At 42.3% G+C, this 12,241-nt stretch overlaps 1 protein-coding gene across 1 annotated transcript; it reads left to right on the top strand.

Annotated features, from left to right (window-relative positions):
- Nucleotides 1–3,580: 3,580 nt before the first annotated feature.
- On the top strand, nucleotides 3,581–8,903 carry LOC138041024 (DBH-like monooxygenase protein 1). The gene is made up of 3 exons (XM_068886789.1): nucleotides 3,581–3,884; nucleotides 5,748–5,894; nucleotides 8,536–8,903. The coding sequence occupies exons 1-3, from the start codon at nucleotides 3,597–3,599 to the stop codon at nucleotides 8,749–8,751; spliced, it is 651 nt and encodes a 216-aa protein (XP_068742890.1). The 5' UTR covers nucleotides 3,581–3,596; the 3' UTR covers nucleotides 8,752–8,903.
- Nucleotides 8,904–12,241: the final 3,338 nt, after the last annotated feature.

The raw sequence follows: 12,241 nt of genomic DNA on the forward strand, positions 1-12,241 counted from the left end.
AGAAGCAGTGCCCGTAGCTCAAAGACCGAGACCAGTGGCTTACTACCTGCAAGAGCCATTGAAGCAATGGCTGGGCCAATGTGTAGAAGAGGAGATATTCGAAGAAGTTCCTGAAGGCGAGGCAGTCACATGGTGCTCACCGCTGGTTGTTCAACCAAAGCTGAAGTTCAACACTGTAGACAAGGAGAAACTTGAACCGCACATGATCAGGGCCAGTGTGGACCTCAGGGTACCAAACCAATTCATGGAAAGAAATAGGATCACCCAGGGACCTATTGTTGAAGACTTCATGTACAAATTTCATGATTGCACTGTGTTCTCCAAACTTGACATGCGGCAGGGGTACCACCAACTCCTACTCGATCCAGAGTCCAGAAAAATTGCCACTTTTAGCACCCCGTGGGGGAACATGCGACCAAAACGTCTCATCTTTGGAGCAAAAACCTCGCAAGATCTCTTTGACGAAGCTATCTACCGAATATTTGGAGACATACCAAGATGCCTCAACCAACGGGATGATATCCTGCTAGGAGGAAGAAACCTGGAGGAGCACAACAAGACATTGGAAGCAGTCCTGCAGAGAGCAATGGATTTTGGAATCACATTCAATCCTGACAAGTGCCAGTTTGGAGTCGAGGAGATAGAGTTCTACGGACACAAATTCACGAAAGACGGATTAAAGCCAAACCCAGACAAAATCAGAGCTGTCAAAGAAAGCAGTCCACCAAAATCAAAAGAAGCGGTGCCAAGTTTCCTTGGCATGACGGGATACCTTTCAAAGTTCATCCCAAGATACGCATCACTAACTGCACCATTGCGAAAGCTAACCCACAAAGATACAAAGTTCAAATGGGGAGCAGAAGAGAATGAAGCATTTGAGAACCTGAAAGCAAGCATAACTAGTGAAAGCACAATGGCATACTTCAACCCAGCTAGACCAATCGTTGTGAGAGTGGAAGCCATTTTCCATGAAGGGCTCTCAGCCGGATTATTCCAAGAGACAGGTTGTGGTCTCCAGCCAGTTCACTTCATTAGTCGTACCATGACCGACACGGAGAAACGGTACAGCCAGACAGAAAAAGACGCCCTGTCAGTACATTGGGCGAAGAACAGGTTCAGCATTTACCTCCTTGGAGCACCGAAATTCAAGATCATCACTGCCCACAAGCCACTGCTCCCACTGTTTAACAAGGCAGCCATGCGACTCCCACCGTGAATTGAAAAATGGGTGATGGGAATGCAAGATGTCGACTTCGAGCTAATCTATGAGCCTGGAAAAGATGACGCAGACCCCCTTGACTTCCTGTCAAGACACCCATTGCCAGAGAAAGGAAAGGATGCTGTAGAGAGAGTAATCAAATATGTCTTGAAAGCCGAGCATGCTGTCGTTGTAGATCAGATCAAGGAAGAAACTTGCAAAGATACCCAACTTCAAAAACTGTCCGCCAGGATACTGACGAGGGACTGGGAACGTTACAAAAAGGACCCAGACATTGCACCATTCTACAGTGTGCAGAATGAATTGTATACAGTGGATGGCCTACTCTTTCGTATGAATCAGATCATCATCCCCAGAAGCCTGCAGAGACAAGTCATTAAGGCTGCACACCACCTCGGACATCTGGGAACGACCAAAACAAAGCAAATGATAAGAGCAAAGTATTGGTTTCCAACCATGAACACCATGATCGAACAGATCATTGGACAGTGTTACCAATGCCAGGTTACCACAAAGCAGCACAGGCAGGAACCCATCAGAGTCACAGACATACCCAAGAAACCATGGGATGTCATAGCTGTAGACTTCAGTGGACCATACCCTGATGGCCATTATAATCTAGTAGCCATAGACAAGAGAACAAGATATCCTGAAGTCGCGAAGACCCACTCAACAGCTTTTCAACCAACCAAGGAAAAGCTCAAAACAATGTTCGCCACTCATGGCACCCCAAGACAGCTGGAAAGTGACAACGGACCACCGTTTAATTCCAGAGAGTTTGCAGGGTTCGCTAAAACAGAGGGATTCCACCATCATCGAGTCACCCCAGAACATGCACGTGCTAATGGCGAAGCGGAAAGCTTCGTGAAACTGCTTAATAAGACAGAGCAGATCACCCACCTTAAAGGCGGGAATAGCAGCATAGCTATTCAAGAAATGCTGACAGGCTACCGTTCAACACCACACCCTGCCACCGGAATAGCACCCTATGAAGCCCTCATGAACAGACAAGTGAGAACCAAATTAGACCATCAAACGAGGGAGAGCAGCGAGAATGCTCGTGACACAGCCATCAATGAGAGGGATGAGAGATACAAAGAGAAGCTCAAACAGAATGCTGAGAACAGGAACACTAAGGCACACAACTTCATTGTAGGAGATCATGTATTGTTGAAGCAAAAGAAGAGGAACAAATGGTCCACAGCATATGAACCAGCTTTCTACACCGTAATCCGAACCGACGGATCAAGCATTGCCGCACGTCGAATCACAGATGGACGGGAAGTGTATCGGGACGCAAACCAGTTCAAGATTGCCAACGCTTTGGTCCAAGACAATGCCAGTGAAGAGTGGGACGACCGGGAAGGAGAAACGACCACAGAGGATTGGAGAGAGAAAATCCTACTGAATGCCAACCCTCAGTCAGTCCAAGAGGAGATTATCTCCAGCACAGAGGAAATGGTCGAAACCAACAGCAGTGACAAAACGGAACAGAACAAACCAACTGAGTCCTCAGCAGCTGTAGCCAGACCAAGGCGTGATCGGAGGCGACCAGACGATCTGAAAGACTATGTTACCTAGATTGTACTAAGCTTATGCTCACTGGACATAGACATTTATATGCCCTGAACATTTTCTGTTTAAGCGTAGAACATTGGACATTTTGGGACATTGTTTTCTAGTTGCGTTTTATTTAAGGAAAAGACCGTCTCTGGAAAAAGGGAGAAATGTAATATCCAGTCCAGCATTCCGACAATTCCAGTATAGTACAGTTTTGCACATGTGCATACGTATCGTCTTTTGTAGTGCCACGTTGTGAGATGTAGTCGGCAAAGTGATAGCTTATGTTATTAAACGGCATTTAAACTGAGAAGACTCGCGGTTGTTACATTTACGACATCCCTAGCGGCATGAAATTATTGTAAAATCCCACCCCTAAAAACTTATGAACGAAAACCTTCACTCTAACAGTTTATTTTTAGGATTTTCGATGGATGAGCAGATGAGGCTACCTTTCCATTATTATGACAGATTTATCGAAATTAAGGCATTTTTCCACTGCCGTTTTCTCCGAAACAAAGTCGGTGACCCCCGATTTTTTTTTATTTTTGGAGTAAGTACTTTATGACCTAACTCTAGGCGAGAAATGAAGAAAATCTCACCGTAGGAAGATTTTGGCGCGAACGTCCTTAATTTAAATATATGTAATTAGTTATGTAAACGACAACAACATAAATCGTGAAAAGAAACATAGAAGTGGCATTCAGGCCCAGAGCGCTTACAAGAGTCCTTTGGAATACTCAGGGGAGAACTCTGATATTCTTCTTTTTTGTGCAAAATTTGTACCATTTTCCCAGCAAGTGGAACAGTGTCAGTCATGAAAGTCACTCGTCTAATCACTCATGTCTTGGCACTGGTTGTGTTCTCCTGTGCTGCCAGCGCGGATATGCACGACGGGATGATGCACTACGCGAGTCTCATGTCTTCCGATGGGTCTTTCGAGTTGAAATGGGCCTACAACGGCACTACTGGAATGTTGTACTTTAAAATGAAGTGCATGAACACTGGTTGGTGCGGAGTGGGTTTCAGCACAATGGGTGATGGTGCAAGCATGAAAGATTACGATATTGCTGGTGGTGGGTCCGCTCCCTCCGATTACCTTTATGTAAGTTTATCTAGTGTTTAGCTAGTATTCTAAGGCTTTTTTTTTCATCATCTTTCGTTTGTGTCACCATGTAACTGCCAAATCTCTCGCGCCTTTATTTTCTAGTGTCTTAGTTCCTTAAAAAGGCGTAAGAGCGATTCAAAAAGCGGAGAGCTTCCGCGATAAATTTGTTTCCTAGTTTATTCTGATACATCGAGTTTAAGCGCTCCTTAAAGAAAGGGAACATTTGGCAATTATAAACCAAAATGGGAGAGATTTTAGAGATCTGCTGCTACTTTGACAGTTAATGTTAGTTTTCTGTTTGCTATTCGCTGAAAATGCCATAAGCCATGGTACAATGATACCCAGTGGATCATGATACTGCAAAATCGATAAACCAGTTTCATTTTTGGAAAATCTGAGTTCAATCAGTTGCTAAGCGACTCACTATTTGTATAGTTGCTTTTTATCGCACTGAGTCTTTACAGGGGCCGATTACATGAGCCGGGCTGGTCAGGTTTGCCGGGATGTCTTTCAGCCCGGTATTACATGAGGTGAGCTAGCCCGGCTTGGACTCAATTTAGAATATGTCATGTGAAAAAAGATAACAACAACAAGAAGAAGTGGAGAGAAGTTTGTCTCGCTAAAATTGTTATTAAAATTCACTATTCTACAATTTAAAAGGCCTTATGGTTTGCTATCTTATTTATCCTTTATTTAAACAGAAAAAAACGACTATTCAGTGGGCCATTTTGCAGAATATAGTTCAAAACCACTTAAACATAGCATTGTTAAACGCATTTTAGTATTTAAACGGTAGATATAGGCATATCTTTATCCCCTAAAAATCTTTCATCTGTTCGGATTTCCTAGCTGAAAGTCTAGTGATCCGAAAATTGTAGGGATCAAAACTTACCTTTTCGAAAATTTTAGCCAGAAAAAAGCTCCCGAAAATTCTAGGTGACCTTCTTAAGGTAAAAATCCATTAAAAATGGGCAATTATACCAACTTTTAGATGTTCGAAAATCCTAGGACAGGCAGGCAAGCAAGAAATTTTACAACAAAAGTTTCGAAAGTTCTACGTCTAAAATCGTTTTCCGAACAGATATTTTCAGCTGAAATTTTGTCTCCATGATGTAATCGCAAACTTGACTTTTGGTGTATTTCTCAGACGTGCCAGGATCTCGGCTAAACGAGCCAGCCCGCCTGACCGGCTCATGTAATCGGCCCCTAACTTTGTTCGTTTTATTGTAAGTTTGTGGCCGATATTTCCCCTTAGGGTTAGGGAGAACACCCCTTCCACATATTACAAAATACTTAATATAGAATGAGCTAGTTGGTCTTCTAATGCAAATTGAAACGACATGTAACTACCAATTCTCAATTTTTCGTTCGCGCAAATGATTCCTTTGTTCCTCGGATCTCTTTTGTTTCTGATGAGACCTCGTTTGTTGTTAGTAGCCTTTTTTTGTTTTCTCCTTTGTAACGCAGCTTTCGTCATCCACATGTGCCGAACCTAATACCTATTTGGTTCGACCCAAATGATTAAGTCACACGTCGAACTTCTAATGTGCCGAACCTAATTCTTGGAGTAAATAAATACCATTTTCAATGGTTAAAATAAGGGAATGAACTGGTGAAAGAGGTTTGAAACGACTCATTTCCATTCCATCTCACTAGTTTTGCCTCAGTACACTGAAAAGCCAAAACACTTTCTTTGATAATTTACTCGCTAAGTAGAAACAGCTTTATTTGCTGTGTTTTTTATATTCAAGGAAATTGCGATCATATTGAGATGCTCACAACAAACGCGTACACAGTGAACTGGGCATTTTCTCCCTCCTTTTTGTTGTTGCTGAAGATTTTTCCTTGTCGTTTGGACAGGATTTCTGGAGTGCTGGTTTGCGAACTCCAGAAAAAGATGCACAGCAAGACCTGACCATTCAATCTGTCAACCAAACGGGCGGATATACGATCGTGGACTTTAAGAGGCCAGCAAATACTAATGATAAGAAGGATGTTCAATTCACGGTAAGATCAAGAGACAAGTGTGCGCGAGGTTTTCTTTTCTTTGTTCGCAATAATTTGGCCATCCTCTCTGTGAGGCCCCGTCCACACGTAACGTACCGGTATTCAAATCGAATTTCCTCGTCCGCACGTATCCGGATTCGTTCTAGTATTCAGGACTCCTCTGTGACTATTGTCAACAGAGCATGCGTCATCAGGCAAAGCGAGTTGGCAACAGGAAAAACGATAACATTTCGATTTCGTGCAGTGGCCATATTGAATATTTACGTGGTAAAGACTGAAGACTATATCTGAGTTTGTAATGTCATTGGATTTGAAAATATCCGGATTCGACCGGCCACACGATTTGCGTATTCAAAACTTTCCACTCTGGAGACTTCACTTCTCTGGAGATTCACATGCCGGATTCGCAGGATACGTGTGGACGGAAGCCGAATCCGCAAAGAAAAAGCTGCGGATTAAGAAAATATCCGGATTCGTGTGGACCTGGGCCTAAGACTGACGAGTAGTCAAAAAAACTAAGGAACATACCAAAGCTACGAAAGGGACATCTTTGTTTGTTTTTCGAAATTTAGAGAATTTCCGACTGAAATTGGAGTTTTTGCGGGGAATATACGCAATATTTTACTGCGACCGTGAGTTTGCAAACTCGAAATTTCGAGTCTGTGAACGCAAAATTTAGAATTTCTAACCTCGAAATTTTGAGTTTAGAAATGATAAATTTTGCGTTCACAAACTCGAAATTTCGAGTTTGTAAACTCACGGTCGCATTAAAATGCAGACTGCACACAAGGGGTAAAATGAAGACTAAGGTTATAATTTAACTGTTTAAAAAGGCAAAACCCATCAAGAAGTGCTAACCTTAGGCCTAACTACTGAGGCACAAAACATTATTTAGGCTTAACTGTTAGCACTTCTAAAGGGTTTGGGCTTTTATAACAGTTAAATTATAACATTAATCTGCATTTTACCCCTAGTCTGCAGTCTGCATTTTACACTAACCAGTTTCCAAACTCGAAATTTCGAGTTTGTGAACGCAAAATTTCGAGTTTCTAAACTCGAAATTTCGAGGTTGTGAACACAAACTTTCGAGTTTGTAAACACAAATTTCGAGGTTGTAAACTCAAAACTTCGAGTTTCTAAACTAAAAATTTCAGGTTTGAAAATCTGATCACGAAATGCCATGTCCCTTAAGGTTACGGGCTACCGTACTTGAGTCCATTCCATTCTTAATTTTATTATGAGGCAACCGTTTCCCGTCCGGGATCATTTGCGGTCCATTTGGGGATCATTTCTGGTCCAGGAATCATTTCCGGGCCGGGATCATTTGCGAGCCTGTACAGTACTTCTACAGTCTAAGTAAATCAGTGATTGATTTACGTAGAACGTAGACATAAAGAGATTTGATTTCCGATGTTGACTAGGGGATACTCGGAAAAAACCCGAGTGCTCCTCCTAAAACCTACCGACGACCTTCCGATCACTAGTTCGGATGCTTCAGTACCAGTTAGCTATAGGAACCTCGTTGGATACTGCCGCCAGCATCTAAAATTGTCAAAATGGAGCATTAATTGCCATAGTCCATTGCGCGGAAGGTCGTAGGTTCGACTCGGCTGCAAACTTTCCGAGAACCGTACTTACTCGAATAAGCGCCGCGGCGCTTATTTAATTTTTCGCCCCTCAAATGTGGCACTTGTTCGAGGGCGGCGCTTATTTAACAATTGGACGCCAAACATAAATATTTCTACGATGAAATGATATACGAAATCCATCATATATGAACTGCGGATATGAAATCAAGTGAGCTATGATCCTCGCAGTTATGAATGCAATTTTTGCGATTGCGTAAAGAAGCCTGAAAAATTCAGGACTTCAACGGGGTTTGAACCCATGACCTCGCGATACCGGTGCGACGCTCTAAACAATTGAGCTATGAAGTCACTGACGTTGGGAACTGGTCATTTGTGGGTTCTAATGCTCCTGTGAGGAATGAATCAACAATGAAATGATATATGAAATGCATCATATATGAACTGCGGATATGAAATCAAGTGAAGCTATGATCCTCGCAGCTCCCAAAGTCAGTGGCTTCATAGCTCAGTTGGTTAAAGCGTTGCACCGGTATCGCGAGGTCACGGGTTCAAACCCCGTTGAAGCCTTGAATTTCTCAGGCTTCTTTACGCAATCGCAAGAATTGAATTCATAACTGCGATCATAGCTTCAACAGAGAAATATTTCTGTACGAAGGTTAACAGAAATGTCTTTTGATAGTCACCATTTGACTCTTACGGAATGCAATCACCTTGAACTGAAGAACATCGGTTTTGATGCAAATAAATTTCCCTTCTTTAGTTAGAGGGGCTTTTTAGTGTTTTTTTTTTTATTTGACGAAATTCCTCGAATAAGAATAAGCGCCGCATTAGAACCACGGCGCTTATTAGGGGGTGGAGCTTATTTGATATTTAATTTGTCCCAAATGTGGCGGTTATTCAAGGGCGCCGCTTATACGAATAAATACGGTATCTCCGGGTCAACTACATGCAACACCGAAAAAAAAACCTCTTCATTTAATTTACCGGTCGGTTAACATGGAACATCTCTTTAAATCAGTATTCTCTGACATCGTTTTTCATTTAATTTTCAGCGCGATACTAAAGTCTGGATTATGTACGGGATGGACGAAGAAGATATCACTAGCTCGGATTTTCCGAAACACTCGAAAAAAGGCAGAATATCCTCGACAATTCAATACAACCTGATTGCGATGGCGTGCGCCGCTGACGGTTCCATTTTCAGCGGGACATGCGCTGCTGCCAGTGTTCTCTTCTATTTGATTGCCCACTTTGTTTTGTCTTCCTAAATCGGCACAGCTGGCATGTTATTTCGCGTAGTGTTAAAAGTTGAAGCTCCATCATAACAAACATAAGCTTGACAATTCATTAACCCTAGCAGTAGAACTGGTCTCGCTTCCTTCCATGTCTGATTAATAATAAATTCTGTTTACATTCTCGACTGATTGCCTCTTTTGTTTCTCCGATCCATTTGGCAGTTTTAGGCGGAAATTTTTGTATCGGCAAATTCTTTTTTCGGATTCAAAAATATCCGCGTCCACACCTAGCATATTCTAATCATTTTATCTGGATACACTCAAGTGCCCGGTGCTTTTGACAATGATTTTGCGTGTTGAGCATTCGCAAAATCGTCTGTTATTAACAAATTTCAAGTGAGTCTTTCTAGGTCCAAGGTCGATATGCTATGTTGATTTATCTCACCCGGAAAAGACTGGATCCGATAGTGTTACGTCAGCGCCTTCGAAAATTTGCGGATACGACCGTCCACACCCATTTGAATTCGCAGCGTATTCAGACTTTCCACTTTGGAGACCGTATTCGAAAATTCCCGGATACGGCTACCGAATTCGACAGATAACTGTGGACGGAAGGCGCATTCGAGACAATAAATTTGCGGATACAAAAAAAGAAATTCCGGATACGTATGGACGGCGCCTAAGAAACGATGACGGCAACGGCAGCCCCACAAAACAATAATATCATTGGTTAAAATAGGGAAAATAATCGTGCTTCACGTACAGCACGCATTTTAGGAAGTATTTCCGCCGTGATGGTAAATGTGATTAAAACGGTTTTTAAGAAGCCCAGTAAACGAATGAGAAGAGATATTAATCTGTCAGTGACACGGGCATAGACGGAAAAAAATACGAGTGCTCCTTAACAGGCGATCGTCACACGAACCTCGTTTAATGGCCTAACTCCCACGAGACTTGTGTAGCTCAGTTATAGAGCATCCGAACTAGTAATTGCAAGGTCGTATGTCCAACTCTTGCAAAGGAGCACTCGGATTTTTCCGAGCATGCCCGAGTCCTAGCTCGTACGTCCGAGTCATGCAAAGGAGCATGCGCGTGTCACTAACACGTAATGTAAGTTACAGACCGAGTTTTTTCCCGTTGATTTATTCGCGCTTGGGCGCGCGCCATAAATCAACAGGAAAAAAGGAGGATCCATAAATTACAGTACGGTCCGAGAAAATGAGGTTAGTGAGATATTTATTATATCTCTGAGGTAAATCCGGCGCGCGGGCAAGCAAACTAGTCGAAGTCAAGCGGAAGGTTCAACTGCCAAAATCCAAAAAACTAAATCTTCTTGGCTTTTTGAAATAGTTGCTGGCAAGATTCAAACAGTTTTACAAGTTTATGTAACAGAAAAGACATGAAAACTTGATAAATAATTTTTTTATCGAAATTTTAAATTTAGCGGGCTGTACAGAGGACCGTACTGTAGAATACGGCCCGCTAATGTAGCCAATCACTGCGCGCGTACTATCTCAGAGATAATAATATCTCTTCTTATTTCTGCCGTGCTGTGCATGACAACGACGTGAGATCACCAAATTGGAAGTTTTGACGACAACGTGAATTTACTAATGCGAACCGTTCATTCTCTATTTCACCCTGAAACGGCTCGTACCAATTTCTTTTTAGGATACTTCGCCCAAATTTTGCGACGTGAACGAGATGGAATAATCTCGAGGAGGAGGGGGGACTTCACATACTAAGGGGTGGGAATGGTCGTCGGAAATTTTGAATTAAACTCCTAAAGGAGACCAATCTGGGTGTGGCCCAGGCTTTTTTGATCCCTTAAAGAGACCATATTTTTTATATTTCTTCGCGTGCAACCCGAAACGCGTACGAGACCCTCACGGCTACACATGATGGCGCTTCTTGGAAAGTAACTACATAGTGAGTAGAATAGGTATCCTCTACTAACTATGGTGCATGCAATCCGTCTTTTCAAATATTTCTCGCCCCTAATCTTGGAGACCAACATTGAGCAAGTTTGTAAAAAAGTCATGCGCTGGGGTAGGAGCTTTGAGAGGAATTAAATCTTTCGTCCCGCTTAGTACCCTTGTAACTTTATATAAACCACTTATACAAACTTACTTCGATTACTGTTCGCCTATGTGAAATATTTGCGGTAAACAATTGAAAGATAAACTACAAAAGATTCAAAATCGAGCGGGAAGGGTTATTACAGGTTCTTCATACTGTTCATATGATATTAGGTCTGTGTTGAATAATTTGAAATGGAAAACCCTTGATACTAGACGCTTCCATATAAAGGCTTCACTCATGTACAAAATCCTCAAAAATCAATCTGCTCCCTACCTGAGAGACTCCTTTACAAAGCGCAATAAAACTAATATTAATTATTATCTCGGGAATCTTCAGACTTACCTAGCACTTCCAAACCCAAAGACAAATTTCTTAAAACGCAGCTTTAAGTATAGTGGTGCAATGCTCTGATTAAATTTTCCCCAAGAGACAAACGCCGCACAATCACTTTCGGGACTTAAACGTAATCTTGCCTCTTTGCCTTTTGCTGGATCACGCTGACTGCCTGTGTTATTATCATTTTACTTATTTTTTTTATTCTTGTGACTTTTTAATGTGTATTAGGTCTTTACCTACGCCCCACTTGCAAACCAGCTGTATCGTTGTTGAATGTGGCTAGCGTTGCTAAATAAAACTAGTACTAGTACTACTACTACTACTGCTACCGCGCACCGGTGGCTCAGTTGGTTGAGCACCGGACTGTCACGCGGGAGGTCGTGAGTTCAATTCCGGCCGGACCAACACTCAGGGTCTTTAAATAACTGAGGAGTAAGTGCTGCCTTAAATGGTTAGAAAATCAAAGTCGTGATGTTATAAGCGAGTGCTGCACCATGTGCTAAATTCACTATTTTGAATTGAACAATGCAAATTTCGCACCAAAATAGTAACTGTGTTCAAATCAATGCGGTTTCGCTGTTTACACGACAGATGAAAGCGCATCGTTTTGAAAACGCTCAACTTTTGGCAGCGGTTTCAAATCGACACGGTTTCGGCAAAAGTTTCGATCGGTGTCGTGTAAACAGAAGTTGTAACTGCATCGAAAACAATGCGGTTACAAATGAAACCGCGTTCGTGTAAACGCTGCCTCAGTCTGCGGTTAAAAAATTCTGATCACGTGATAAACATTTTTTGTGGCTCTGTGGTTTGGCTCTGCGCTTTCGGTCTCGTGACGCTAATTTCTGTTGCTCTCCCCAAAGAGAAAATTAAGCGTGAAACGGTGTTGACGGCGAGTAAAGCTGGCCAAAGCTATTACGGGTAACCCAGGAAAAGTCTTGTCCGAGGAAATAAGAAGCAGGTGAAAACTTTTCTTCAGGTTGTTTTCTTTCGAAACTGCAGAGCCACAAAAAAATGTTTAACCGCAGACTGAAATAAACGGCCTTGTTTGTCGCCCTTGTCCTCGGACGTCTGAGATTGCTAGTATGCAGCTATTTTATAGAATAAA

Source organism: Montipora capricornis, chromosome 3, assembly GCF_036669925.1.
Source record: "Montipora capricornis isolate CH-2021 chromosome 3, ASM3666992v2, whole genome shotgun sequence".
NCBI classification, from domain to species: Eukaryota; Metazoa; Cnidaria; class Anthozoa; order Scleractinia; family Acroporidae; genus Montipora; species Montipora capricornis.